The 27,673-nt window shown below is 56.0% G+C and overlaps 9 protein-coding genes across 9 annotated transcripts; 7 read left to right on the top strand and 2 right to left on the bottom strand.

Moving 5' to 3' along the window:
* Positions 1-571: 571 nt before the first annotated feature.
* On the bottom strand, positions 572-2,254 carry L226DRAFT_64065 (terpenoid synthase). Its single transcript, XM_067687117.1, has 3 exons — positions 1,541-2,254; positions 1,165-1,453; positions 572-1,087 (listed from the first exon to the last, which is right to left on the bottom strand). Exons 1-3 carry the CDS (start codon positions 1,921-1,923, stop codon positions 749-751), a joined length of 1,011 nt encoding a protein of 336 aa, XP_067535313.1. The 5' UTR covers positions 1,924-2,254; the 3' UTR covers positions 572-748.
* Positions 2,255-3,857: 1,603 nt separating this feature from the next.
* L226DRAFT_486562 (uncharacterized protein) lies at positions 3,858-5,933 on the top strand. Its single transcript, XM_067677162.1, has 6 exons — positions 3,858-4,503; positions 4,603-4,922; positions 4,975-5,164; positions 5,212-5,229; positions 5,282-5,608; positions 5,665-5,933. The coding sequence occupies exons 1-6, from the start codon at positions 4,198-4,200 to the stop codon at positions 5,818-5,820; spliced, it is 1,317 nt and encodes a 438-aa protein (XP_067535314.1). The 5' UTR covers positions 3,858-4,197; the 3' UTR covers positions 5,821-5,933.
* On the bottom strand, positions 5,833-7,641 carry L226DRAFT_534966 (Aldo/keto reductase). Its single transcript, XM_067680797.1, has 9 exons — positions 7,364-7,641; positions 7,256-7,292; positions 7,124-7,179; positions 7,040-7,057; positions 6,601-6,960; positions 6,460-6,531; positions 6,260-6,373; positions 6,062-6,176; positions 5,833-6,002 (listed from the first exon to the last, which is right to left on the bottom strand). The coding sequence occupies exons 1-9, from the start codon at positions 7,394-7,396 to the stop codon at positions 5,965-5,967; spliced, it is 843 nt and encodes a 280-aa protein (XP_067535315.1). The 5' UTR covers positions 7,397-7,641; the 3' UTR covers positions 5,833-5,964.
* Positions 7,642-7,817: 176 nt separating this feature from the next.
* L226DRAFT_613007 (uncharacterized protein) lies at positions 7,818-9,949 on the top strand. The gene is made up of 2 exons (XM_067686461.1): positions 7,818-8,272; positions 8,324-9,949. The coding sequence occupies exons 1-2, from the start codon at positions 7,825-7,827 to the stop codon at positions 9,793-9,795; spliced, it is 1,920 nt and encodes a 639-aa protein (XP_067535316.1). The 5' UTR covers positions 7,818-7,824; the 3' UTR covers positions 9,796-9,949.
* A 1,294-nt stretch (positions 9,950-11,243) lies between these two features.
* On the top strand, positions 11,244-11,806 carry L226DRAFT_64146 (uncharacterized protein). The gene has a single exon (XM_067687118.1). The coding sequence runs from the start codon at positions 11,312-11,314 to the stop codon at positions 11,642-11,644; it is 333 nt and encodes a 110-aa protein (XP_067535318.1). The 5' UTR covers positions 11,244-11,311; the 3' UTR covers positions 11,645-11,806.
* Positions 11,244-13,415, top strand: L226DRAFT_64155 (uncharacterized protein). The gene is made up of 3 exons (XM_067687119.1): positions 11,244-11,713; positions 11,770-12,201; positions 12,281-13,415. Exons 1-3 carry the CDS (start codon positions 11,645-11,647, stop codon positions 13,268-13,270), a joined length of 1,491 nt encoding a protein of 496 aa, XP_067535317.1. The 5' UTR covers positions 11,244-11,644; the 3' UTR covers positions 13,271-13,415.
* Positions 13,416-16,901: 3,486 nt separating this feature from the next.
* On the top strand, positions 16,902-17,264 carry L226DRAFT_523076 (uncharacterized protein; the record flags this gene model as incomplete). The annotated part of the gene is made up of 2 exons (XM_067678799.1): positions 16,902-16,979; positions 17,034-17,264. The coding sequence occupies 2 exons, from the start codon at positions 16,902-16,904 to the stop codon at positions 17,262-17,264; spliced, it is 309 nt and encodes a 102-aa protein (XP_067535319.1).
* A 1,648-nt stretch (positions 17,265-18,912) lies between these two features.
* On the top strand, positions 18,913-22,425 carry L226DRAFT_545685 (uncharacterized protein; the record flags this gene model as incomplete). Its single annotated transcript, XM_067682363.1, has 12 exons — positions 18,913-19,068; positions 19,120-19,225; positions 19,279-19,361; positions 19,415-19,610; positions 19,660-19,693; positions 19,757-20,267; positions 20,323-20,725; positions 20,781-21,465; positions 21,522-21,726; positions 21,785-21,904; positions 21,977-22,240; positions 22,318-22,425. 12 exons carry the CDS (start codon positions 18,913-18,915, stop codon positions 22,423-22,425), a joined length of 2,871 nt encoding a protein of 956 aa, XP_067535320.1.
* A 1,128-nt stretch (positions 22,426-23,553) lies between these two features.
* On the top strand, positions 23,554-25,390 carry L226DRAFT_571038 (MFS general substrate transporter; the record flags this gene model as incomplete). The annotated part of the gene is made up of 8 exons (XM_067684508.1): positions 23,554-23,736; positions 23,794-23,859; positions 23,914-24,074; positions 24,133-24,191; positions 24,245-24,320; positions 24,374-24,530; positions 24,585-25,071; positions 25,125-25,390. The coding sequence occupies 8 exons, from the start codon at positions 23,554-23,556 to the stop codon at positions 25,388-25,390; spliced, it is 1,455 nt and encodes a 484-aa protein (XP_067535321.1).
* Positions 25,391-27,673: the final 2,283 nt, after the last annotated feature.

The following is a 27,673-nucleotide window of genomic DNA, read 5'->3' on the forward strand; positions in this document are numbered from 1 at the left end:
ACCACGAGCATAGACGAATATTGACGGGGAGATGCCGGAGGATCTCGAAGGCGTCGGTGGTCAGGAGCAACGGCGGGCGAAGTCCTACGTTATCGAGCGATGCGGGAAGCGGTGACTGGCAGAGGCATCGAGGTTCTGGGTATCTGGGTACTGGTATCGACCGTCCAAGAGGCTCATCGTCAAGTAACCGGAGAAGAAGTCACCCTAATCTTGTATCACCAACAGGATTGGTATCTGGTTTCAGATTTGCTAGATCCATCACGTATACGCGGGCATGTCGAACAAGCGTCCGTCTGGTACCATCAACATCCCATATAGCGAAGGATTTTGTGCACATACATACAATAACGATCGGGTGGAGCATCGCCTGCGGGATCGTGCGGTATCTAAGATAAGTAGGTCGTAAGTAGTGCATAGCGTGTCAGAACGTAGATAAGGAGTAGACTGTATAGTCCATGACGAGAGCATGTACATATGGTCCATGGTGAGCGCAGTGAGGGCGAGGAATAGGAAAACGGGCTTATAGTAATTTTCTCGTGAGCTCGTGCGTCTCGAGGGCATCATGCATTCGTCATAGGGAAATGTTCGCTTGGCCTAAAGTAGTCGTGAAGATCGTTCTGGCATGAAGGGAAGACTGGAAACCCTTCTCGTGAGGTCCGCGGCATGACTCGAAGCCGGAAGCCTAGATCGCTGAGCGGCGGGAGCATCCCAGGAGGGAACATACCCACCCAGCCCAGCGACACACGAGTCACGACTTGGGCTGCGCCGGCAACAGGGTCACGATCCGATGCTTCTTCACCGCGGCCCCCTCGTCGCCAAAGTAGCGCCCGCTATCGAAGCTCCAGTGGAGGGCGCCAACCATCCAATCCTGGAGACCAAGGACATACGTCTGCACATTGCGGTCTGTCTCCGGACCCCATGACGGCAGTTGCGTCCGCGTGCTCTCAAAGAACCCGACAGACTGCTTGCAAAGCTGCCCGACGTAGTCAACGGCTTCTTGCAGGCCGAGTTCGTGTTGTCTCATGAGCACTGCGACCATATTGTGCGTATCGCCGCGTGCCTGCTCGACCCTATACGAGAAGAGGTCCTAGATGTCGAACATACCGGATCGGGTACGTCAGCCGGCTGGGGGATCGTGGGACATGGCAGGGGAGCGGGGCGTACATTTGACCATGAGATGACCGCGTTGGCAGCATGCTCGAGATCGCGTATGCGGGGATGATAGGCAACCTCGTCAGGAATATCTATGCCAGCGGCGTACTCGAGAAGGGCGAAGCATGGTTTGCAGCCACTGGTGTCCCACCGGAGCGCCACGTACTCCTCTAGGGAAGGCACGTCGCCGCGAGCCCGGTCGCCGGCTTGCTGGGCGACCGCCCGAAAGAAGAGGTCCATTGTCTCCATGAAGCGATGCGTGCATCCCGGCCCCGCCGTCTGTCGGAACCGTTTGGAGAAGCTGCGCACAATGAAGCAAAGATACTCTCCATCAGCGCCGATCCACACACAAAGACACACAACGCCGTCGAAGTGGAAGTATGCATACCTTCTGGCTAGCTTCCCGGCAGCCTTGTCAGTCTCGAACCCCTCCGGGTCGTCGAGCGCGCGCATGACGCATTCTGCAAGCCCATACGTGTCTTGGGTGCTGAACTCGTCCGACCAGTCATCGAGGGTGAAGAGGAAGTTCATGAAGTCCGACGACACCCGTAGACGTGTCGCGTCCGTGTCGGGATAGCAAGACGCAGTCAGCTCCCCAGCCAGCAGACGCAAGAACGCCCGTTTCTTCTTCGGTGAGAAGTTGGCCTCGGCGAGCAGCCACGCTTCTGACGCACGAGCGACGGCTTCGCAATGTGGGTTGCATCTGAGCGGGTAATCCTTGCAGTCATCTAGGAGGTCTGGTAGTAGGAACGAGGGAGATGTGCAAGACATGTCGAATGACACGATGGAAGGCAGGCTCCGTGAGGGGCGACGGGTCGGGACACGAGGGTATCGAGAGGTGACGGAGGTTGAACATCTTGTATATTACGTGGCTTTATACGCCGGCCATATGCGACGACTTGCCGCACCGAGGGTCGGGGGTGACAGGACCCCGGGCCAGGAAAGGACGAGGACGCTCGCAATCTTTTGCCTCGCCACGGGGATAGCTCACCACGTGTGCATACGCAGATCTAACGGAGGTAGAGCGTGAGCACACCGCAGGGCACGAGAGAAGCGTTGCCAGCAATTGAGGGTCCCACTTGCAATAAACGGCGCCCAGTGATTGAGAAGCCCCGTCGTGGTTGGAGCGCCCTTGTGCTTCGAAATTAGGACACTGCGGATACACCCAGTTACAAGCCCGCGTACCAAGAAAAGGCCGCGGATGATAGTTGGACCATGGGTGACCGAAGTTTGTGATAACACCGAGACGTCGGCTGCCTCTAGGGCCGTGGACGGTGCACAAGGAAAGAGTGGCGGGTTCGCCGGGAAGGTGCCTATGAATTAGTAGTTGCCAAACGCTTGGCGGATGTAACCTAGATGCATCGATGCGTCCCTTTCCCAGGGCGGCACAGACGCCGAGATTGCTTTGTCTGTACATGCGCAGGAGGCGAGGCAGCAACGGCAGCTCCAACTAATTCCCCAGGGAGGACACATGTATCCTTCGCCAGTTACGGCAATGGTGAGAAACGGTGACGTTCTGGGCCAGAAACGCTGTAATCATCGTGACCCAAGCGGAACAAGCGGCCAACGATCGTACTCGAGTACATGTCACTGTCGGTAGGAGCGGGGTTGAGAGCATCGTCTTGGTGGGCACTCCACAGACCGCGATCCCATCTGATAGAAGGCATGATGAGCTATCGGCATCCTCTTCCGTCTCTCACTCATTATGACAATATGTACATACTGGTATGAGGCGGTCAAAATCCGCGCTTGGGACGGCCAATGGCGAAGGCTCGACATAGGATGCGGAGGTAGGACCGACCCCGCATGTCCTTGAGATGACAAATGACCCAACGTGCGCTACGCCGTAGGATCGGATACATCCACTGGCGAGCCGCCTCATGCTGCATACCGGGCCTAGACATCGTGCTGAGGCCGCTTGCATAAGTGGGGAAGGGGAAGGTGTACGTAGTGCGCGTTGGTCGGAACAAAGGTATTGCCATTGTACATAACGCGACATTCGCCGAATGGATGGTCATTCATCTATGACAGGTGCTAAAGAGACAATTCGGTGAATTATACACGGAGGACACGAGCACGAAATCCATACCGTCTTTGACATGTCTTCCCGTCCAGGATAACGGTAACCTAGGCAGCACTATAGCACACAAGACTGTAGAATATCAGTCATTCTGGAGCTCAGCGTCGCATAGCAGGGCCGAAGCACGAGCGATGTGATAGCCCTGGCGCGCATGGGTTGCAATACGACGCGGAGAGGAGACAAGCTGTACCTGAGTTAACCATGCTACTGAACTCATTATCCCACACCCACTCATTTCCAACGACGAAGATGACTGCTATGCAAACGAGTGGACAGACATCAACCTGACCATTCGAGTATGCATTGTGCCCAACGCTCCCACATTCCAGTGATTGTGGTAGCTGTCTGGCCCGAGTGAACCCTTGAGGATCTGGTGCTTCTGCCAGGCGGATCAACGCATTAAACCGAGAAGCATACAGGGTCCTGTCTTGTGCTTGAATACCGTCGTATTTGTGGGTGCGCTGAGGCAGGGTCTGGTTTCTTCAGAATGGAAGAGAACTGTCGTGGTTGTTGGCAAAGAAGTGACTCTGAGTCCCGGCGCGTCGGCAAATGCAAGTCCGATCAAAACGTCGGCTGTGAGAAAGCGCCACAACTTGAATGATAATCCCATACAGTGACACAGCCTCTCCTCCGCACTTTTGTCCCCACACGCCTACGACACCACACTCGAAGGGCTTTTGACGTCTGCAACTGTGGGCTATCTACAGCTTGAGTGGACCGTGCTCTTTGATGTAACATCAGGTTACGAGGGACAAACGCGCATCGCGCTAACGCCGGTGCACTGACTCACGGCACTAGTACTGTCAGCTGGGGGCAGGCAGTCGACTCGTCGGTACCGTAACAATCCCCAGCTGGAAATCACACATTGAAATACACTTCCTTCTTTCATCCACGTCGTCGTGACTCTACACCTTCTTGGCAGCACTGACCGTGGCAGCCTTTCACTTCGGGCGCGCCTCATCTAGATGTCGACGCCGTCCTTGCCCGATTATCCCTCAGAGTCCTCCTCAGACTCTCAACTTGATGATTCTCAGGACCTTCCTACGTATACTCGCACGACCACTGCGGAGTGGGACATCCCGCGTGCGGAGCAACAGCATGGTTTCCATTTGGAAAGCAGGAAGACCGGCGTACAATGGCTAACCCTCAAGGTGGTCAGTCGGGCCGCATCCGCCGCCGATCAGCCAACGTTCTATCAAGGAGGAAATGTCACCGGGACGGTTCAGCTTACGTTGGAGAAGCCAGAAGCCATGGACCAGATAACCATAGATGTGAGTTATGCGGCCCTTATGACAGACCCCGTCGCGACAACTGTTTTGCCGAGCACGTATCCTCCTTGGTGAGACCGTGCAGCTAACTTTTCTCCTCAGCTTTTCGGCCGATTAACCATATTCTCCCATACGACTGCGAACTTCCTGTGCGTGTCGCGAAACCTGTTCTCGGCAGCCGCGCAGAACCCCTTGCAAAGTCTGCTGAGGCGCAGCAAGCTTAACGCTGGCCAGCACGAGTGGCCATACTCCTTTCGTCTACCGAAAGGCGTCAACCTACTTTCCTCGATCGACATGGAAGGGCAAACACAACGGCAGAACTACCGCCTCCCTCCCAGTTTCTCGGATCCCCAGTCAAATGTGCACATCGAATATTCGCTCGTGGTGCGCGTGAACCGAGGCGGATTTCGCTCCGGAAGCAAGTGCGTATACCAAGTGGTTGGTGATCGTAATCGCTAATTCATAGATCCTCAGGCTTGTTGTGCCATTCAAGTACGTGCCTCTCGCACGTCCCGGTGCGTCAACGATCCTGCGCCAGCTCGCATACCAGCAAAATTCCCCTGTCGTTGGACCGGATGGGGACCCAGGAGGATGGAAGACTCTGGAACCTGCTATGGTGGATGGTATACTCTTCAAAACGATGTTTGTCACTGCAAAATGCTTGGTGCGTTCATCTCTCCCCGTCAACACACACATCTGATGGAACTCCAGTTATCAATTTCGAGGCCCGTAAGTCATACCCGCGAAGCTTTCAACGATGGTAGCTGACAGCCTCTTTCAGTTAACATATACCCGTGGTGGGCTCGTACACCTCGTCCTCTCCATCGAGGCATCAAACAAACAATTCCTTGACTTGATCACACCTGACTCCTTGCACGTCGCGCTGATCCAGCGCATCACATTCGGTGACCCTCCGGAGACAACGCGCTTCTCGCGCAGGCTTGCCGCACAGACCACGATGAAGTGCTATGATCGCGGTAATGCGTCATGGTGGCATGCACCTCTTGACGCAGCTCATGCATCTACCTCAGCCAAGGTTTTCGCGGGAGAGATCGCGGTCCCGGAAGATTTGACTCCCGGCTGTCAAATTCTGCATTATGGCCACGAGGTACGTTCATCCTCTCCTTGATAATATTCCTTAGCACTTCTAACGTTCGTCTGTAGTACGAAGTAGTTTTGTATCCGCTCACCCCCGTGGGATTTACCCCCAACGCGCCGCCAACGGAGGCGTTGGTCTCGGAGGTAGTGACAATTGTTACGGCATTCGCACAGGGACCTCGTCCGAGCTCACATGTTCCGCCAGAATATGGTTCCATCTAGGCTTATCTCCATATCATATTCGTTATTTATGCTCTGGATCTCGGATCTACTTGTCGTTCTAGGATTATGCGGTTATTGTACTGGCCTGGCAAATTCTAGTATACTGAACACAGTCCAAGATGGGCGCCCCACTGAACTTCAATTTCAGGGAGTGGTGGTTGGGTCCCAGTCGGTGACAAGATCTACGGAGCGGCATGTGAGAAGCTGCAACAAGCCGTCAATCAGTGTCACAAACACGCACATTCGTCCAACGCGTCCAGATCGGCGATCTCTTGATCACAGAGCTCAAAGTCAAACAATTGCAGATTGGACTGAATTCTGGCCTTCGACGAGGACTTCGGAATAGCGACGAACCCCTAAACATTAACGTTAGTACACTATCATCGATCGCAACAGGCACCGAGGGCGGGTGCAAAGACACAGGGGTAGGAATACTGACCTTCTGCAGAGAATATCGTAGCAACACCTGCGCAGGTTCCTTCTTGTACTTCTCAGCAAGGGCGACAATCTTGGGATGGCGGAACCGAAGACCGCGGACGAGCGGTGCCCAAGCCTGTTACAAAGAGACCGCATGGGGTCAGATTATGAGCCACACCTGACCGGAGGGTCGGTTCGAGGGTATGAAGATGGATACATTACCTCCAACGATATTCCATGCTTCCTGCAGAATGCTACAATTTCCGTCCGGGTCATGAAGGGGTGGAGGTCTATCTGTGATGGTTTCACACGAGCGCATGCGTCGTGAGACCGGTACCAGAACACTGCACTCGAGAAATGCACCTGATTCACGACGGGCAACTCCAATCCGGAGTCGACCATCTCCTGGAGGTGCTTGAGACCATAGGTGCTCACGCCGATACTGCGGACGAGGCCCTCCTTCTTAGCCTCGATCACCGCCTTCCAATTCTCCGCACGGCTCTGCGGACCACCAATCGGCGAGTGTATCAGGTAAAGGTCGATGTAGCCCAGACCACATGCATCCAGCGACTTCTTGACCGAGGCCTTTGCGTGCGCGAAGCCTTTATTTTCTTTCAGCTTGGTCGTGTAGAAGATCTCCTCACGCGGAGTGCCTGTGGCCTTGCAAAAATCCAGGATGGCACGCCCGCACTCGGCTTCGTTTTCGTACCATTCGGCGGAGTCCTAAAAGATACCGCAGAAGTGGTACCAGGTGATCGTCAGCAGACGTCGCAGAAACATTCCGACGAGGACGTCTGCGTACGATATGACGATATCCAGCCTAAATGCGTCCGTTCCGGGATCGTCAGCTTCGCTGCAGCTTATTAGGTAGAGCATGTTGACGTACCTCGAGGGCCCATCGAACCGCGTTGTAGGCTTCTTTGCCTTCCATCTCGTAAGTGCCTGCACGAGAAGGTCGAGAATCAGCGGAGTGCGGCTGGTGCGCGTGCCAGCACCATTGAGTGAACGGGCTACTCACCGAAGCCCAGGATGGGGATCTCATTTCCGTCGTGCAGCTGGTACGTAGCAGACGGTCGACGACTCATATCAGCATAATCAATGCATCCGGCAGCCCTGTTAACCCCACCTTCAGCTTCGTATCCTTCGTGAGTTTCGCCATGGCGTCCGGTCAAGAGGAACCACTCTGTCAAGTCGCTACGTGAGTCTAAACTCTGAGTCTGCTCAGTTGGAAGCGGCAGAGTCCTAACTCCTGTTGGCACATTGCCGGGATAAAAAATCAGGAGTGCATTATGGTGCACGTGAACGGTATCCGATCTGTTCATTTAGGAAGTCGGCCAGTCGGCCGCAGGAGTCCAGACGGTTCAAGCTCGCGGGCTCGCCACCTGAGGATACTGGCAAAGTCAGCGTGGGGCATACGAAACGGTTCTGCTCGTCCGGCAGACATGTTCTGACATAGACAAGGTAAGTAGGCAAACTCTATATCCACGTTGCAACAAGTTGCGGCCACTGCAGCTGCTTACTGGCAGCGGGCGTCTGTCCACGTGGGAGCGGCATTGTTACCGAATAAGGCGATTGGTAAGCGGCGTCATGGCCGCAGCTTTTCCCGGTCGCCTCCTCTCCACTACTGCCATTACTCACGTCGCCGACCACTTCTCCTTCTCTCCATCTCCAACCACTACCGCAACCCCTCTCTGCATACCTCCCTTCTCACACATGTCAGCTGCAGGGACAATGTCAGCGGTCCTACCGCCACAAGCACCAAATATCATCGATGTCGACGCTCTCGAGGACGACGACGTAGTTTTCTCAGGCTTCACGCGGACGAGTCTCCATTCAACCAGTCGAAGAAGCCTGGACGAGGAGGGCCTTGTGTACATGGGCTTTTCTTCCAGCAACCGTCCAACTTCCAGGCGCTCGCACAATACCAGTAGCGCCCAGGCAGGTCCTTCTACGAGTACAAGGGCAGAAGAAGTTATTGTGTTGGATAGCGACGATGAGGATGGTCCTTCCTCGAGCAGAGCTTCAGGATCTTCTAGTACGTGCCTTTTGTTCTCGTCTCTTTGTCCCTTTGACTAAGCGATCGTAGGAGTCCGCTCGCGGCTCATCTCACCACCACCACCCCCGCCTCTACGAGGCCACACTCCCGCCGTTCCTGCACTACCGCGCCATTTGGCATCGCAAGCATCGCTTCCTGCTCGGCGTCGTCCTCCGGGCCCACAAGCTCTTCCTCCGATCCGTCCCAGTGACCAACCTCTTCCATTCGAGCACCGCATGGCGTCCCTCCCACGCCTTCCCCCTCGCACCTCTGGTTCGCCTGCGCTGGCCGCTGCACCGCGTTCTCATCACCAGCCTGCGATGGGGTTTGGTGGTGCGCTGCTCGCCTTGAATCGTCAGAACAGTATCGAGGAGGCCAATAGGCAACAACGCGAAGAGACGCGCAACCACTTCAACCTTCCATCCTTCACTGAAATATTCAGACGCATATCGAGTTACCGGGGCAACTCCAACGCACCGGAAGATACTGCTGGTGCGGGAGGCCTCAGTAGGTGGCAGCGGTTCTGGCCGTGGCTCAGTGAAGACGTGCCCCGAGATCGTCGCAACCTCTCACCGTTTGGCGATGACGATGCTTGGTACAACCTTCCTGAAGTCGATCTCGAGTTCGATCGCATCAAGATTCCAGAGAAACCCAAACATTACAAACCATCGTACACTCATCCAGACCAGCCCGCCCCTGGTTTCACCTTCGACTTCGCGCCCGTGGACAATACACCTGTGCGTGCCTCGCCTCCTTCAGAGGCTGGACCCAGCAGCGCGGCGAGCTCCTCGTCCAGTGTCATGGCCATCGAGACGACGCTGGTATGCGCGCGCTGCCTCGACCCTCTGGTATTGGCTGCGCCTGAAGGTGCGCCTGAGGAGGAGCGCAAGAAGTATCGAGTCTGGGCGCTGCGCTGCGGTCACATGTTGGATGGGAAGTGTATCGCGGGCCTCATCGCTCCGCCTCCCCCTGTCCCTGTGGAACCACCCGTGGAGGAGCATACGGGCAAGGGCAAGGGCAAGGCACGCGCGGAACCCGAGGTGTCCTCTGCCCTTCTCGAGCAGTGGCAAGACACCTCTGACGCTGCTGCAGCACCATCAACGACGGACCGGAAGGGCAAGCGGAAGGCCGTGGAACCGCTCGAACCTGACGAGCCACCCAAACGCCCCGCGCTTGCCGAGTCGCCACCCGAGGATAACTCGATACGTTCACGCCTCCGTTCGCGTGCTCGCCCTGCGGCCGACGTAACGCCACCGCATGCGAACGAGGGATCTTCTTCCGCATCGCCGCCCGAGTCCCCATCGCGTCGGCGTGGTGGACGGCGGCGAGGAGGTGCCGGGACAGCGTCGTCCGCGAAGGGCAAGGGTAAGGCGCGGGCGAGGGGCCCAGTCAAGCCTGTGATCGAGGCGGAGCACGAGTGGAGGTGCCCCATCGTTGGATGCGGGCGTTTGCATTATAGCGTCCTCATTGAGGGCGAGTGGAGGAACGATGAAGGACGAGGCGCTATCCCGCTGTTCGTCTGAGCAGCACGGTTACGCGGAGGACTGGATCTTTGGACGCCGCTTTGGAGGATATGCGGCATTGGCTGTACTGGTTTGTTTTCGACGCTTGTCCTTGGTTGGACGGCGCGCATTTCACTGTTGTGTCTCATTTGGATCTTCCGCATCGAGGACCTGCAATTTATTCATCTGTTTGCATCTCACCCTCCGGGGTCTGTGCGGTAAGCTCAACCTGGCTCAACGGCCCATGGAAGGGGTACGATCATGGTGTGTGTGGTTTCCATGCAGGTGGGCTTTGCATAGTACGGCCTTCTCAGCGTGCGGCTACAGTTCGCCGAGCATCCGTACTCGTACAATGCCGGAGAGTATATTCATGCTCTCACCGGCATCCTATGTATGACTCACTTCATAACGTTTGGTAGCGCAGCTGGCGAGACTCTCGGCACGATGCAGAACCCAGGATATGCGTTGATCTCAAAGCAGAGTCTATGTAGCCGGCCGGAGTTCTGGCCGCCGCTCCGACTATTGATATCCATGTTAGAAGCGATACTGTACGTACTCCTTCATGCGCGGTCGTCTCGAAGGTCGTCTCGAAGGCTGGCTGCCTTGATCTTACAGGTGTCAGGGGTTATAAACAAGATTCCCGCCTCGCCGACGGCGCGGCGTAGTCCCCAGCAGGTCTGACCATTACTTCCGCAGTACGTTCCCCTTCCCTCCATCCGGCCTGACAAGGATGACAGCCGTGCCACGCCCTCTTCGTCTTCCCATCCAAGCTGGCAAGATTAGCAAGGGATCTCTTACGGCACCGCCCTCGTCGGCAGGGACACTTCCTGCGGAGGCCTCCCGGTCTCCTATGGGTTTGCCTGTCCAGGATGGTTCGGATGCCGGAGATTAAGGCTCGGACGTGTCCTTCCATTGTGCAGGGCCTCACCGCATGGCTGCGTCGGTACCGTGACCTGTTGACTTCGACCTTGGCCGGCGCGCCCGTGTTCTTCGAGTTCCAATCCGTCCCGACGTGTGCTGGTCACTACGCCATGTGAGCCCTCGACGGCTCATCGCTTTGCCGCGCGTCGCTTGGAGTGGTCAGGGCAGGGCCGGTGTCGACTGTTCGTCGATGGCCAGCATCTGACGGCCTTTCGACGAAGTGGCCACGTACAGGAACTCCGTGTCTCCGGGGGACAGCTCGTCCGTTGACGCCTAGCCTCTGTCGCAGAAACTCCGGTACTCAAGCCCCAATCGAGTGGATACACTGTATACGCGCGATCCGAGCTACAGGACCATTACCCTAGACGTCGTCAACCACGACATTCACCCTTCCTTTCCGCCGCCCAGCTTTGCTTCCTCAAAGACCGAGTACCGTTGGTAGCTCTGGAAGAGGCATTTACCGTTTAAAGAGGGGCACTGCCACTCGGGTCGTGAGGCCGGGGGCGGGACCGAGCTCCTGACGAGGGTGGGGTCGTGGAGGGAGGGCGTGCAGTGATACTTCCGCTCTTGCTGCGTGGACGGCTCGTGCCCTCCAGAATAGACTCGTTGCATACTCATGGCCCCTTCCAGGCGTCCTGCTGCCCACCCCAGGGGATGTGCTCGCCTCCAGACCCAGCGGACGTGCGTCGCCAGCCTCTCTCTCGGTCTCTCACCCGCAGCTGCTGTGGCGACAGCCTCCGCCGCGTCGCTCGATTTCCGCGTTTCATCCCAGCCCAGAGACACGTTGCCGCACCTACTTACCTCTCGTCTCTACCCGTCCGCCTCTTTCTCACCTTATCCTCTATGCTCGCCATATGCCTCTATTGAGTCCCAACTAAGATTGACCTTGACGATATTCACGATCCACGCCACACGTCCTCTTTCACGACTCTTACGACGCACGAGTTAGATGCATTGCCTTCCGAACGGAGAACAACCGCGGATCCTGTTGAGGGAGTTCAGAAGACGGAGCAAGCAGGTCCGTACGCCCCTAGTTTGATCTCTTCGCGGGGCTTATATCGCGGGCTGTCTCAGCCTAAGAGGTGGGACTCGCTCCCATGTCTCCGTCTTGCGCCTGAGAACCGGCCGCTGTACGTCTGCCCCAAGTGCGATTTCCCCAACCTCGTTTCAGCCCTTTGTCCCTGGTGCTTCCGCACGTGCGACGTGGCCACGCTGGCCGTGGCAGTCCGCCGCCGAGTAAGCTCGCCGACGCTCCTCACGGACGCACAGAAGATGCAGCTCGCTCGCATCGAGCGGCAGCCTCGTCGTTCGCCGCTCGCTCGTGGTGGCGGCGAGTTGCCTCCTGCGGCGACGTCATCTCCAGGCCCGCGCGCTACACGGGTTTCGCAACCCGACGGCGCCTCCAAAGCCGAACCTGACGATGACAATGACAGTGAGGATGTCCGCCGCAGGCATCGCAACGCGGTCCTCTATTCCGCGACCGACGTTGTTGCTACCGCGACCTCGGTAAGTCCTGGATTTCCTTTTTGCTATCCCATTGTTCACCTTGCCTCTTGGCGCCTTGCGCTTTCTTTTCTTCACGTAGGACACGACCTTGCAGCCCTTCCTTGACCAGATCGCTGCAGTGCGCTTGCAGAACCGCGAACGCGAGCGCAGGTCCGTCTTCTCGACTGTTACGACCCCACCGCCTTCGGTACGAACCACACGTCCGCCCTCGTCACGAGCTTCACATCCGCATCCTCCTCAAACGCCGCACACACCCACACCAGTCACACGCACGACTTTCATTCGGATGTCCGTCCGCGATGGGGACCTAACGAACACGAGTGAGCCGTATCCTTATGCGCCTGAAGCCTCCGCTCCTCCTTCACCGTCCCCATCTCCGTCGCCCTCCCCGTGTCTTCGTCGCAAACGTCGCATGCCCGTCCTCCGCCAACGCTCCTCGTGCTCCCTTCGTCGTCGTGCTCCCACCTCCAGCGTTGGTACATTCTGCCGTGACGGCGCGGCCTCTCCCCCGATGTCACCCAGGCCGAAGACGGCGACCAGCTTCACGTCCGCATCACCCCCGGGCACACCTCGGCCCAAAGCGGCGACCAGCATTCGATTCAGCTCTCCGTCTCCGGGCGCGAGCACGGAGTCGATCCCTCTTGGGCACCCCCAGCGGCCCCTCTACACTGCGATCCGGAAGAACATGACCCGTCCCGAAAGCCCTTCTCCGCCTCCCACCGGAGCGCGGCCGAGCTTCGACGCTGCGTTTCAGTGCCAGACGATCGTGTACGAGCGACAGACCCGCTCCCTCGATATCGAGACCCCCCGCTTCCGATCACTCTCGCGTGCCTCGCATCTCGCGATGGCTACTTCCTATGCGCGTCCTGCCATGTTCCCCACCGGGGGGACGGGCTTTTCGGTCAGTGGGGAAACCGAGATGCGCATGGATCTCGCCCGCAGTCGCTCTATGGACGGCGTACCGTCCGACTACGCGTTCCGTGAACGACCACAGGACGCGTCGATGAAAGCCAAGATGAAGAGTCTGGGAAAGACGCTGAAGGGTCTCCTCCGCGGTGTCAAGAATTAAGAGGGAGGGGCGCGGTTGTCAATATTGTCATCGTGCGATGCACACCTCGTACGTCTGCCGTCTCGTTTGTTCATAATCCTGTCCCCACCTTGGGTGCAGGCGCGGGACGGACTCGCCAGGACTCTGTTCGTACATCTCATTTGTTCATCGTTCACGCCGCGCATCTTCATCCACACATTTGATCGCCTGCAATCTGCACACATCGATACCATATGCACATATGCTTTATGCCTCATACCCTCTCATACCTCATGCCCATCACGATCTGTCACGATCCGCGCACATTCGCACTAGATATGTTGTAGTTTGTGTTGTTGTCCTTGCCATCTCCGTTGCTTCGTCGGTCTGGTCGCTACGCCTCTAATGGCACACTGGTTTAATAGTCGATGCTTCTTGTTTAGTAGTGTACGTGCTCGCTGAGCGCGGCTTGTCTTGCTTTCTTGCTTTCTATGGTCTCGTTCGTACATACGGAATATTGAAGATACTCGGATAGAGGTGTTTAATGCATTCATTTACAAGAACGGTATCCGCGCGTCCCCTCAAACAGGTTTCCCCAGCAACTTGCCTTGGGCACAATAACATTGGAAACTGAGAGGGACGGTCAGCTCCGACGCTGTCACTTCGCGATCGAGGTCTGCCCAGTGCGTTCCCTCTCGCGGTTGTCACAGATCACGGGACCGCGTCGAGCAGAAAAGACCTCCTTGTCATGAAACGGAATTTTTTTGCAACTAGCCCCACGACACCGAAGCACTTTCCGCACGGCAGACGTGGCTCCTACACATGTTGAGGAGGGAAAATGCTCCTGTCTTGTCTCCCGTAGGCAGACGAGTGGACGGGGCTACAGAGCGGAGACGGACGGCCGTCGTACGCGTACTACCGGGAGCCCATGAATTCCAGCAACGACTGCACACCACCTCGCCAAACGGAAGCATTGCGGAACGTTTATAATTTGCACGCTGCACGAGAGAAACGTAAAACTGCGCACGAGAAGCTCACAAAGCATCGACGTTTCGGGGACGCGTCCGACAACTTGGACGTTGAGCATTGGACAGCGAGTGTCGAGGCCCGATTTCAACTGTTCAGGTCCCCGTCCTGTCTCCGTCCATTACTTACTGATATCCGCAGGAAAGATGGAAGGGCGATAACAGCATGACCACCCTCCCGGCCCCTACACGAGCACGGAGCACACTGCAGAGCGAGGCCTAGGCCCCGCGGTCATGAGTATACTGCCCGCCATGATTTGCTGCCGTTCTGTAGGTACAGTACTAGCCTCTAGGACCAGCTGCATCTGCCATACGAGCGGCTGAGGCCGCTAAGTAACGTGCACGCGCGACCCCGGGATCCGACGTTCGGACGCGTCGCTCTTGGCCCAGCCTCCCGACGACGCTGATCTTGCCAGAGGAAGGCGTCGAGGCGAGGCGTCGTCTTCTTTGGCCGTTTTCGATTCGAAGACACAACAAGAATCGAGATATGTACATATGTACCTCAGATGCGCTCGGGCTATCGGACGACGGAGGCAGGGTTGAACGGGTGCCCATGCGGAATGTGCGGGGTGCTGCGGTTGCGCGAGAGCGCGTCATGATCATTTGCTTTTTCACCCTCTAGTTCGGCGCAGGGTGTCATGTGGCATGAGCGGGGGGCCCGGGGACATTTGGATCCGCAGCTAGTAGAGGATAGAAGGTAGTGCCAGGTGTTCTGGTATGTGCGCGAAGTTCGAACGAGCGGCATGCACGTACCTGATCGAAGAGACGGCGATGAACCCTGGACCGATCGTTGGAACCTTTGCAACGAGATGGGGTGGCGGCGGGCATTTTGCGTGGAGACGAAGTGCGCCGTCATCACATACGTACGGTGCGGACTTAGCGTGAACGTCCCGTAAGGTACTTGCTTGTTTTGTAGGTCGCGTACCCAGGGCATTCCGTATCGACGTAGGTTTGGTGACACAGCGGAACCTTGGCTTGCTGCGCAGGACGGAGACAGTTGGATAATGGGACCGTGACGGAGAGTTTGCGGACGTCATTCCTATGGCCTCGAGGCATGTCAGCCTGGCATTCGCGAAGAAGCTGAGCGACCTCATGCTGAGGCACAATGCACCGTCTAGAGCAGAGTGACGTGCTTGATGTTGTCCGCGGAAATCATGGTCGTCGACGACAACCTTGACAAGCGGGATTGTCGACTGGTGCATTGCCTGACGATCCATCGCGCCGAGCAAACCACCAATTGCTTCTTCGACATAACAGGGTGGCGCTAAACAGCAAGCACAGCATCTAAGCAACTGGGCAGGATGAGTAGTGATGACAGGGGATGACGTGATACGCACCTTCAAACCAGCGTGGTGGGCTGACATATGGGGATGTGCGAAGACCGGCGGTTTGCCTCACCGCCACCAGCATGGACGAGCAACAAATGCGGTCAAACGCACGTTTGAAAGTGGCCTAGAAGGCTGATCGAAAGTACGCGCCATGGTGGAGCCATGCTGAATCCATCGCTGAGCCAAAATCACGGTAGGCTTGGCCGCATCATCACTGTCCCTCGAGGCGGCTTGTTGCAGGCGGTTCGCCGTCGGGTATGACCCGTAGATAGCGGAGAAGACCTGCTTGTACAGGTCTTGAGACTTGGCGGGCCGAGAAGGCCACTTACAACAGAGACATAACAGTGCCGTTCTCTGGTAGAAGATCAGCTGAATGCTCTCTGCACATGAACCACGGCTTGGGCGCTGACGGGTTGCGATAAGATAAGATAATCTATTCATACGGACCGCTAAAATGCCTCCCCCGACGTCTTCTTGCATGAAGTAGAGGATGACCGAAGTCCGGAGGTCGACCTAGGACACTGGCCTCGTTGCATGTGCCCCTTGCGACGGTTCTCGAATCCGGCGGCCATGTCTGACAAAGTGCCGTCTGTACCTAGCGTAATACATGCAGAGTGAGCATCACCAACGCTTGACAATGAAGCTTGAAGCCATGAAGTTTGAGCATACCTGGCGGCTGGCGGCCGACTCCAGGGGGCGCGCAACAATCGCTCTGATTTCTCGGAATAACGAATTGGCGAGCCATTGAACCACGGAGGCAAATGCAGCGAAAGCGAGATCGCCTGGGGACCAATGACCTCCGCTTCGCGCGCTTCTTGGACGTCTCAGGCTCCGCGTGCAAATCCTCGGTTATAGTTCGCCAACCACATGCTTGCGGCGCTCCCCTCTGCTGAACACGAAATCGAGCATCAGACATGCTGAACCAGGGCGCACCGCTGCCCAAGGAACTCAACTTTATTTCCCTCCCCGCACCGAGCTCATGTGGCACCTGTCCTGAGACGAACACGGCAAGTCCGCGAATTGTAGGCAGCGACGAACATCCGACCTTTCACGTAAGCCGTGGGATCCCAATGCCCGTATGGGGGAGTGCACGAGGCTATGATGCAAGAGATCAAACCCGGATCGGTAGCGCGCGGCAGCACCGTCTATCGGGCAATTTCTGGTCAGAAGAAGCGTGCCAGATGACGGGACATACGGGTCGACAAACGTATATATAGGTGGAGCGCAATGCGAGGTAGAAAGCAGGTCCTGCTCGAACAGCTCGTCCACAAGTCAGCATCCCGCTCTCCGCAGCTCTCTGAACTTGCTCCATCCGACAACATGCAGTTCTCGACTCTCCTCACCATCGCCAGCGTTGCCCTGTCTGCCACCCTTGGTGCCAGCGCCGCGCAGGGTGCAGTACGTCCTTTCGTTGCTCGCAATAAATGATGGGACTCACCTGAATATCTACAGCACATGACCACTTTGTGGGTTCCCACTGCAACGGTCGTCCAAACGAACACCTACACCGGTACCCGCGTCGAGCAGGTGTGGACAACTGTCCCGCCCTATGAGTGGGAGACGACGTTCCCCATCACCTGGACCGCAACGCAGACCGCGACACAGTACAAGCCGGTCGTCACGATGGTCGATGAGGCATCAGGTCCCGAGCGTCGCCACCCCCGCGATTTCGAGATGTCATGATTGACAAGTAAGCCTAGGCGATCGCATGTTGAGTCGAAGAATTGGAAAGCTGACACGGTCATTGGGCACTTACAGCTTCTGTCCTCATGGATTACGACTTAGCATGATCTTCATGAACAAATGTACCTTCTAGCTGTTCCTATACTTGGTCTTGTACGTTAGTTGAAGTTCGGTGGGGAAGGGGCGATTCTGTTCAGCCAGAATGCTCAATGCAAAAATTCTCGACCCCTTGCTCATACTGCGTGAAGTTTCATGTCCCGAGTCCGCTCCAGGCTTTGAACTTTAGGACGCGCACCCCTTTCGCCAACACTGCGGTACTTGTGCCGTCTGCCGTAAACGGAGCTAGATGCTAGACAGTCATACTCGGGCTTATTGGAAGCCAGTCCGAAGCTGCTGTATGGAGGCTATGACCTGGTTCATGCTAGTTGATTGGCTGTGATACGGCGCAGCAGTAACCGAGGACCGGAAGAGTATAGCGGTGCGACTCACGGAGTACCAGAATTTACCCCAAACGGAGCCACTAAGGAGTCGTTCTGGAAGCGCGTTGAGCTGCGCATGCAATTTGTACTGTACCAAAAGACCCTGCTCAAACTACCGAAAATTAGTCTAGCTGTGTTCATGCATTCCATTTGTCCTCGCGGTGAACGACGGACGACGCACCGCATCCGATTCGTGATTGTCTTGGGATTGGATCTGCGTGACAGCCGCAGGGCGTAGGCTGCATCTATCGTCCACGACTCTTGCGAGCTAAGGCATGCGATGTCGACATTCCGTATTGGCGGGATTTGCGCTACCGGGAAGTAGAACAGAACATGGTGGACGGCATAGTCGGCAGGATGGGGCTCGGGACAGACATCGGGATACACGGACTCACAATCTAGCAACATTCAGCTCCTGGCAATTGCCACATAATTCATAGAGAGAGGATCTGCACCTGAATCGGTAAGTTGAACGTGCGGACAGGCCCGGTGAGAGCGTGCTCAGATGAGTGCAAGACTGAGGACACCATGCATCGTAACGATTGCAACCTCGCGAAGCTATTGCTTTACATGCGAACACGCAGCCGTGTGCGTTCTCTACCAATATCTGGGTAAATTACCACCCACACTACCTCGAGAGGCTGTCAGGCAGGGGAAGACCACCTGAGTTTCGAGACTCACCTTGCCGTATGTTTGTTTTTTGTGTTATTGCTGCAGGTTCATTCTCCTCACATTCCCATTCCAACAGCCATTTCCCCGACCTCAGGCGGACATATATCCTTTCCCCCCTTCCTTCACACGTAGTACGTGCAGAGGCATCTTGCTTGCCCAAATCCATAGACGCCGATTGATTATCTACTCACCAGAGGTCCCAGCCTGTATGACGGGTTGTATCTCATGTCTACCTCATGCGGCAATAGTAGAAGAAAGGACGAAGAGGATGAAGGCGACACCGTGCTTGGCCAGCCGCTCGACGAGGTGGTGGTCGGCAAGGGAAGCGAAAGACGCGGAACGGAAGACGGAGGAGCGACCTCAGGCTCGTCCGCGCACGTGAGGGCGCGACTTTTTGAGTCCCCGAGTCAGAAGAGGAGATGAAGTCGAGTCGCATGCTCTTCCGAGGTGTGCGCCCATCTCTTTATCGACTCTCATCTCCTCGGCTACTCGCAAGGATGGCGTCTTCAACATCGACCCCATTGACCGCCAGCCAGGTCCGTGAGGAGTTCTTCAACTTCTTCAAGTCCAAGAACCATCCATATGTCCCCTCCTCGTCCACTATTCCGTATGAAGACCCGACGCTGCTGTTCGCGAATGCTGGTATGAACCAGGTGCGTGGTTATCGAGATTTAGGTTGCGCGCGATGCTGACGCGTAGTACAGTTCAAGTCGATCTTCCTTGGTACAGTCGATCCCCATTCCGAGCTCGCGCGAATCAAGCGTGCGTTCAACAGTCAGAAATGTATCCGTGCAGGAGGAAAACATAATGGTGCGTGTCAACGTTACGAGCTCCTTGATTCCAATGTGCCAACTTGCGTTCAGATCTGGAGGATGTCGGAAAGGACTCATACCACCACACTTTCTTCGAGATGCTGGGTAACTGGTCGTTTGGTGATTACTTCAAGGTGCGCACTTCCGGGTCTCCTCATGCCACACCATCGTGACATTATGATCGCAGAAAGAGGCTATCTCATACTCATGGGAGTTGCTTACGGAGGTGTACAAGCTGCCCAAAGACCAGCTGTACGTGACCTACTTCGAGGGTGACCCTAAGGCCGGGCTGGAGCCCGATCTGGAGGCGAAGCAGTACTGGCTAGAGACCGGTGTCGCTGAGGACCATATCATTCCTGGCAACGCGAAAGACAACTTCTGGGGTATGTCTGATACACACTTGTATAGCGCTATACTCATGGACATTCTCAGAGATGGGCGCGACCGGTCCTTGTGGTCCTTGCAGGTAACTGTGGCGACGCATATAAAGTGACCCTGCTTTGCTAATACTTTGCTCTCTGACTGACAGCGAGATTCACTTCGACCGGATAGGCGGCCGCAATGCCGCACACCTCGTCAACCAGGACGACCCCGATGTACTCGAAATCTGGAACAACGTCTTCATCCAATTCAACCGTGAAGAGGACGGTTCCCTCAAGCCCCTTCCTGCGAAGCACGTCGATACCGGTATGGGTTTCGAGCGACTCGTCTCTGTCGTTCAGAACAAGCGATCGAACTACGACACGGACGTGTTTGAGCCTCTCTTCCAGAAGATCCAGGAGCTGACTGGTGTTCGGCCATATTCGGGCAAGTTCGGCGACGAAGATGATAACGGTATTGATACTGCATACCGTGTCATCGCCGATCACGTCCGTACCCTCACTTTCGCGCTCAGCGATGGTGGTGTTCCCAACAATGTCGGCCGTGGCTACGTTCTGAGGCGAATCCTGCGGAGAGGTGCGCGATTCGCACGGAAAAAGCTTGGTGTACCCATTGGGTCATTCTTCTCGTCTCTGGTTCCCGTGGTTGTTGAGCAGATGGTGCGTCGACTGGGTCCTTCAGCCTCAGATTACTTCGTCTCATCATCAATTTCAGGGCTCTATCTTCCCCGAAATCACGCACAAGTATGAGGAGATCAAGGAGATTCTTGACGAAGAGGAAGAGTCCTTCTCGCGCACTCTCGATCGTGGCGAGAAGCTCTTCGAGCAATACGCCAAGAAGGCCCTTGAGGCTGGTCAGAAGGAACTCTCCGGCAAGGACGTGTGGCGATTGTATGATACCTACGGTTTCCCGGTTGACCTTACACGTTTGATGGCGGAGGAGCTTGGCTTGAGCGTCAACGAGGCTGAGTTCGAGGCTGCACAAGCAGCGTCGAAGGAGGCGTCGAAGGGAGGCGTGAAGAAGGGGACTGGCGAGGTGGTCGCACTTGACGTGCACGACATCGCTGCTCTTGAGATGAATTCCGCCGTCCCCAAGACTGACGACTCTCCGAAATTCCGTGAGTGTTGATTATTGACTTTCACACTGATTACGCTCATCTGCATTGTCTACAGAGCAAGGCAATATCACCGCAAAGGTAGTTGCCATCTACTCCAAGAAGGCATTCCTCCAGACAACAGATGAGATTCCGGAGGATTCAACGTTTGGTCTTATCCTCGACCGTACCAGCTTCTACGCAGAGTCAGGTGGTCAGGAGTACGACACGGGCAGCATCATTATCGATGGCGTTGCGGAGTTCGAGGTCACGAACGTCCAGGTTTACAACGGCTACGTCCTCCACACCGGTCAGATGAAGTACGGCAAGCTCAACGTCGGCGACGAGATTGTCGCATCATACGATGAACTTCGCCGTTGGCCACTACGTAACAACCACACCGCGACCCACATCCTCAACTACTCGCTGCGTGAGGTCCTCGGCGATCACATCGACCAGAAGGGTTCACTTGTTGCGCCAACCAAGCTCAGGTTCGACTTCTCGCACAAAGCGCAGGTCTCGCCGGCTGAGTTGACGAAGATCGAGTCACTGAGCCAGGACTGGGTTCGCCGGAATGTTCGTGTCTTCGGCAAGGAGGTCGCTCTGCCTGTCGCGCAGAAGATCTACAGTCTGCGCGCGGTGTTCGGCGAATCATATCCGGACCCTGTTCGCGTCGTCTCGCTCGAGTATGACGTCGATGACATCGTGAAGGACTTGGAGAACCCGAAATGGCGCAAGACCAGTATCGAACTGTGCGGAGGAACGTGAGTAGCGTGGGTGTCGATGATCTACGCGGAAGCTGATACCGAGAACTTGTCAGACATGTCGCAAGGACCGGTGAGATCAAGGACTTCATTGTCACGGAAGAGTCCGGCATTGCAAAGGGCATTCGTCGCGTCGTCGCTGTGACCGGACACGAAGCGGCGGAGGCGCGCCGCCTCGGCGAATCGCTCACCGCCCAGCTCAACCGCATTGAGACCATGGGCGACGCCGAGAAGGATGTCGCATTGAAAGCTTACACGGTGGTAGGTTTCTCCTGTTCCTTGGCGCTTTCGTAATCTGACGCTGACGCACGTACTCCAGCATCTGGGCCAGGCCGATATCTCGCTGCTCAAGAAGAACGAGCTTCGCGATCGTCTCGCTGGGATCCGTAAGTCGTTCGAGAAGCACCTCAAAGACAAGGAGGCCGCCGCGAACAAAGCTGTAAGGCCTTCCCTTCCATGCATGCTCCTATCCATAACGCTCATCGACTTGCTTCCTCTCCCGGGTGCGCAGGCGGTCGAGGAGCTTCAGCAGTTCTTCAGGGACAAGCCGGATGAGCCGGCGTATTTCGCGACGCTCGACGTGAACGCCAACGCCAAGGTCATGCAGGGCGTTGTCCTCCAGGCGAAGAAGCTTGGCAAGTCCATCTACATCTTCAGCGCGGACGTTGAAGGCGGCAAGGTCGCACACGTGAACGCTGTCTCTGAAGCCGCCAAGGCGAAGGGACTGGACGGGCGCGAGTGGGCATCCGCGGTTGTTGCCATTCTAGGCGGAAAGGTAAGCTCCATTCCTTACCTAAACCTTCAATATCTTCTGTGAATGCTCTCCGCTCACATGTGCACCGTTTGACACAGGCTGGCGGTAAGCCCGACGGCGCTCAGGGAGTCGGCACGGAGGTCTCGAAAGTTCAAGACGCGCTGGAGGCTGCGCGGAAATTCTTCGAGACGAAGACGTCCAGCTGAACAGCTGTGAGCGGGGCCCGCGAGGGGGACGGTAGCAGTTACACGTAAATCTGTACAGTATGGGTGCATCTTAGACTGAGGGAACTAGACAGCGGTATTGCACCATCTCTATCGTAACTATCATCTCTAGATGATGCCAGGGGAGTTGACCGACTATGTACGTATTGATCTAACTCCTATGTCTTGATTCCACAGGACACACTGATTGTCTGTTGCCCCCACCATGAGGTCTCGACCGTGGACAGTGTGTAATGTACGTGTATGCGGATTCTTGGAATCCCGCGAGGAGCACGGACAGAGAACCGTTCAGCGAGTTTCGCTCGGATATCCGGACCTGGGTGCGCGCTCCCGGTTAGCCTTTTTGGCGTCCAGCCCTTCAGAAAATTTCTGACATGTTTCCGCGGCTGATACTGGGTCCCATTTGATGGGAAGTGTGCTGCTCCGATGTGGGCAGCTCTCCTCTGGCAGCTGGCCACAGTTGCCTTTACGTGTTTGGCGCTTACTGAGCTTAACCAGTGACCACCTCGCTCCCCGCGAAGATCTTCAGGCGGTACAGACTTCGCAGGTTCGCACTTTCTACGCCGGCCCATAGATACCTCGATCATACCTTGGGGGCAGCGATTCGCTCGCTGGATGAAGTAAAGGTGCTCAAATTCAGGTCCAAGCCACGGGTGACGACTGGCCATTGGTCTTCATGTTGGCGTCGGCCTCCCGGGCTTCGGTATTCACGGCGGGAGAGCTTTTCCCGCCCTGTGTCGACCATCGATTTCAATCGATCCAATGCAGTCGGATGCTCGAGTAGGTCGCACTTACCTGAATCTTGATCGGACTTGGGCGGATGATACCAGTTTTACGTGTCGTGGCGCGTACTTTCGTACAGACCCGACGGCTACGTGAGAGCCTCGCGGAGCATGCTCGCAGCGTATTCTTTCCGATTCCTTCTATGACTCTTCAGATGTTCTTCCAGATGATTGCAGAAGACCGGGCCTGGAGTCAGGGAGGCTTGTTGACATTCGCCCGATTCCCAGCCTACTAGTTGCAGCCGTTGATAAAGGTGAGAAGTGTCGTCGAAGAGAGTGGGTACCTCATCCCTCCGGATCCCAGCCGTCTCTCCATCGTCCCCCTGGAATGTACAGCGCAGAGGATGGTCGCCGCCAGCAACCTGATGAGGAGACCGCTCTCCTGGCGTCGCCGGAGCGGAAGGCGTTGAAGGTCCCGACGCCGCTGCCCACGCTGCAGATATTCGTTCTGCTGCTCATGCAGTTGGCAGAGCCCATCACGTCTAACTGCATATACCCGTTCATCAACCAGGTGCGTATCCGGCCAGTACTCCGCACCATGCTGCCAGGGTGACTGACCTTCATGTAGCTCGTCAGTGAACTCGATATCACTGGGGGTGACGAGAAAAAGGTCGGATACTACGCGGGACTGATCGTACGTGGTTGTCGATACCCTCGTCCAAACTTGAAGCCGACAGTTATGTTGCAGGAGTCCCTATTCTTCGCGACCGAAGCCATGTTCATCATGCAATGGGCCCGGATATCCGATCGCATTGGTCGCAAGCCTGTCCTCCTCACGGGTGTTGGAGGTCTCTGCATATCTATGCTGTTCTTCGGCCTATCCAAAACATTCACAGGGCTGGTGATCAGGTGAGAACCTGTACGATAACGCGTGTGGAGTTAGAAACTCAATTGTGTCCCATTGTAGCCGATGTATCGTCGGTATGCTCAATGGGAACATCGGCGTCATAAAGAGCATGATTGCAGGTGAGTATGATCTACATGAACGCGTGTGAAGTATTTGACCTTGATGCGTGTAGATCTCACCGACTCGAGTAATATGGCGCAAGGTTTCGCAATGATGCCGGTCATGTGGTCCATAGGAGGCACTCTTGGGTACGTGTAGGGTGCTGCTTTCAGCGACTATGAAGCTCACACTCTTTGTCCAGTCCTCTCATTGGCGGTCAACTGGCAAAGCCTCACGACAGGTGGCCTGACGTTTTCACAAGTCCTTTTTGGCAATATTATCCTTATTTCCTTCCATGCGCCGCATCGGCGGTATTCTCGGCGGTGATCTTTTGTATCGCTGCTGCCTTCTTGCGCGAGGTATGTGATATCTCGTGCATGACGATGAAGGGCATACTAACCTTGGTGATGTAGACTGTCCCAAAGGCAACGCGTAAGAAGATGGTCAGGTTCGCCAGCGACGACACTCTCGTCAACGTTGATCCATCGGAGGCTTCGTCTGATATCCCTGTCCGTGCGCTTCTCACCCACCCTGTTCTCTGGTCCGTCGCAAACTATGCATCCCTCGCATTCCTTGAGATCTCGTACCGCGCCATCCAGCCTCTTTTTTTCTCTACTCCTATCGAATTCGGGGGTCTCGGACTCCCTCCATCGACGATCGGACTCATTCTCGGATCATTTGGAATCATGGACGGGATATTCCAAGCTTTGTTCTTCGCGAAGTTCATTGATCGCTGGGGTCCCAAACGCGTATTCCAAGTTGGAATGTCGATGTTCATCGTGCTCTACCCATTGTTCCCGGCCATGAATGTCTTGGCTCGGACCGGTGGCATGTCGTGCTACGTGTGGGCTCTCGTGATCCTGCAACTTGCAGTACTGGTCATTGTGGACATGTCTTACGGTAAGTGCTCACTGTTCATGTGATGGATCTGTTATGCTGAACGACCACGTCAGGATGCAGCTTTATCTTCGTCACGAGCGCAGCGCCAAATAAGAGGTCGCTGGGAGCGACAAATGGAGTTGCACAGCTCGCCGCGTCTGTGGTGCGTGCCATCGGACCGGCAGCCGCAACTTCGCTGTTTGCGCTGTCCGTTGAGGGCAATTGGTTTCAGGGTTATGGCGTGTATGCCATCTTTACCGTGCTCTCATGCCTCTTCATGTTGGTGGGGATACCCTTACCCAGACGCGCCTGGAGCAACGACGACGATGATGATTCTTAAATTGTGAGCAGGCACGATTGTCGCACACGTACGAGCTAAGATCATTGACCCGGCTCTTCGGCAGGACGACCTTTACGAACGCTCTGCTGTTTTTAGGTTCTCGGACATTATTGGATGCATGCATTTCATGTCTAGATGCTACCTTGATGCTACCGAAGAAGGGTCATCAGCTGTACAGTACCCCGCATTGCACATCTACTCCACATGATCATACACGTTTGCGAACCTCTCTCATGGTGCCAACCTGCCCGTCTACGAGTTCTGATGTGCACCGGGCCGCGCTCCTGGCGAGGTGAGGCGGAGAAATCTCCAAGGGTCCCTGAGATGGGGTCACCGGAGATTGGAAAGAAGTTCAGTACCATGTGCTCCACTTACTGGTCGGAATGCCGCGGGAGCGGACTATCGTCGGTGGTCCCGCTGGAGGGTCTCGGGTTGCAAGCATACGTGTGTTTTGCCGCTTTTGGTACCGACTTGACCCATTGCTGCCCGGTGACAGGGACGCCCTTGCGCTACCATCCGGATGTCTCCTCGCAGACAACACGATCCATGAGTTCACATCCACTAGTCTGAGTGCTGAGACTCCAGCACGCAATTGCGAGCACTTGAGTCCTTGAGCTTGGCTGAGGGGGTCCGTGCCAGTGGCACCGGGTTGCCTCGCGAGTGTCCCTCGATACGACAAAACCAGGTGGAACATATTCGAGATCTACGGTTGTCTGAAGCACTCCCAACGAATGAAATGAAGTTCAATGAAATAGTACTCAACGCCCAGCCGCTCTGCCATAAGTTGAAGCCATGATGAGCGCTTACGTGCGCTGGGCCACGTAGACAACGTACATGACCGACAACCACGGCCTCATTTGTACTCACGATCTCGCCGCTGTGTCCAAATGCTTGACAGCTCATTGGACTTAGAGCTACCGCAGATCTGGTACTCGAAGTGGTGGAGTCGCGGCTGGTCGACAGTTGCGAAGTGCTCGGCGTAGGCTTGGCAATCTATATAGCTGGGTCTTGCTCATCTTCTCTCGCGTTCGGGACCACCAACACGGATCCACCACCCCTGCCAAGTATGCTTGGCGCCTGTCATGGGGAGGGTTGTGTTTTAACCTCTAGGAGGTTGAAAGGCGACGTGTCCGAGACAGCTTGGACCCCTACCCCCACCAAGTCGTTACCCAGAAGCGGCGCTCCATACACGTGCGGTGCCCGTAGGTGAGTAGTTAGGCAGCGAAGCACGATTTCTCACCACTCAATTGCTCTGCAGACGGCGTTTTCGGCGCGCATCGACCCGGCCAAAGCCACCCGGACACATGCGTACGTGCTACGCACCTAGGCTGTTCCGACTTGGCCCATAGGCACGACTGAAGGTTTAGTCGCGACGAACAATACGGGCTTGCCCGTGCCAATAGGGTCGTTTCAGCCGGAGGCAACAGGATTCTGCGCGATCTTCTCCTGCGTCTCTCTACCGGTGCTCGCCAATATCCAGGGGGTAGCGCGAGTTGTTCCGAGTCTCCTAACCTGACAGCAATCTACCTCAATGGATCTCATCGGATCTGGACAATGAACAGGTACGCATCTGGGGTATCTTCGCGGGGTAGACTGAGCTCATATTGCGTAACTGGGAATCGGCGGACGCCGCTAGTGGCTCTTCGGTACGCCCATGAAGGGATGTATATCCCTATCCAGGAAAACAACAATATCACCATCGTCTGGAGGTATGCGCCCGTAACGTATGTCCCTTTGCATGCATTAACTCTATTTTGTGATATCATCCCAGATGTGCAATCATATTACCTCACGGCATGGGGTTACCTCACCAAATCCACTGACCCACATTCCGGAAATAAGAACCGTTTCCGCCTTGACAAGCTCATTCGGCCTAGGAGGTTGATATAACGGCTCCCACCTGGTTAGCGACGTGATTGATCATGTGCGCCTGTGCCTTCCAGGTCGGCTGCTGCCAAGAAACCCTAACCACATCTATATCCTGCACGGTGCCTCGTAGCCCTTGCAGTCCATCTTCAATGCCTTTGCAAGGGTATCGCCCCATCTAGCACCCACTAGGCCACGAACACACCCTCGCGGGAGGACGACCGCGTTTGATTGGAGCGATTACTCATGCGCTATATCACCATTGACGTGCGTGCTTTTCTTAGGAGCGCTTGCGAGATTATTATAGCTCACCGCTCACACATAGCCGGGCTTGCCCTCCCCGCCGGACTCTCATATGGGCAGCTGAGGGCCGAGGTCACCTTCACCCCAGAGGCTGCATCACTCCTGCGATGAAGT

The sequence above is a fragment of the Lentinus tigrinus genome (assembly GCF_003813185.1).
Source record: "Lentinus tigrinus ALCF2SS1-7 unplaced genomic scaffold L226scaffold_12, whole genome shotgun sequence".
Classification (NCBI taxonomy): Eukaryota; Fungi; Basidiomycota; class Agaricomycetes; order Polyporales; family Polyporaceae; genus Lentinus; species Lentinus tigrinus.

Excerpts from the sequence above, each read along its gene's own strand:
- L226DRAFT_64065 (XM_067687117.1), bottom strand. The coding sequence starts at position 1,923 with ATGTCTTGCACATCTCCCTCGTTCCTACTACCAGACCTCCTAGATGAC. Across the intron at positions 1,454-1,540 it reads GCCGGGAAGCTAGCCAGAAG|CTTCTCCAAACGGTTCCGAC; the intron begins GTATGCATACTT and ends CATTGTGCGCAG. Across the intron at positions 1,088-1,164 it reads CGGTCATCTCATGGTCAAAT|GACCTCTTCTCGTATAGGGT; the intron begins GTACGCCCCGCT and ends TTCGACATCTAG.
- L226DRAFT_486562 (XM_067677162.1), top strand. The coding sequence starts at position 4,198 with ATGTCGACGCCGTCCTTGCCCGATTATCCCTCAGAGTCCTCCTCAGAC. Across the intron at positions 4,923-4,974 it reads GGATTTCGCTCCGGAAGCAA|GCTTGTTGTGCCATTCAAGT; the intron begins GTGCGTATACCA and ends ATAGATCCTCAG. Across the intron at positions 5,609-5,664 it reads TTCTGCATTATGGCCACGAG|TACGAAGTAGTTTTGTATCC; the intron begins GTACGTTCATCC and ends GTTCGTCTGTAG.
- L226DRAFT_534966 (XM_067680797.1), bottom strand. The coding sequence starts at position 7,396 with ATGGCGAAACTCACGAAGGATACGAAGCTGAAG. Across the intron at positions 7,293-7,363 it reads CGAAGGATACGAAGCTGAAG|CTGCACGACGGAAATGAGAT; the intron begins GTGGGGTTAACA and ends GCTACGTACCAG. Across the intron at positions 6,003-6,061 it reads TCTGGACGCGTTGGACGAAT|ATCTTGTCACCGACTGGGAC; the intron begins GTGCGTGTTTGT and ends GCCGCTCCGTAG.
- L226DRAFT_613007 (XM_067686461.1), top strand. The coding sequence starts at position 7,825 with ATGGCCGCAGCTTTTCCCGGTCGCCTCCTCTCCACTACTGCCATTACT. Across the intron at positions 8,273-8,323 it reads CAGAGCTTCAGGATCTTCTA|GAGTCCGCTCGCGGCTCATC; the intron begins GTACGTGCCTTT and ends AAGCGATCGTAG.
- L226DRAFT_64146 (XM_067687118.1), top strand. The coding sequence starts at position 11,312 with ATGGCCCCTTCCAGGCGTCCTGCTGCCCACCCCAGGGGATGTGCTCGC.
- L226DRAFT_64155 (XM_067687119.1), top strand. The coding sequence starts at position 11,645 with ATGCATTGCCTTCCGAACGGAGAACAACCGCGGATCCTGTTGAGGGAG. Across the intron at positions 11,714-11,769 it reads TCAGAAGACGGAGCAAGCAG|CCTAAGAGGTGGGACTCGCT; the intron begins GTCCGTACGCCC and ends GGGCTGTCTCAG. Across the intron at positions 12,202-12,280 it reads TTGTTGCTACCGCGACCTCG|GACACGACCTTGCAGCCCTT; the intron begins GTAAGTCCTGGA and ends TTCTTCACGTAG.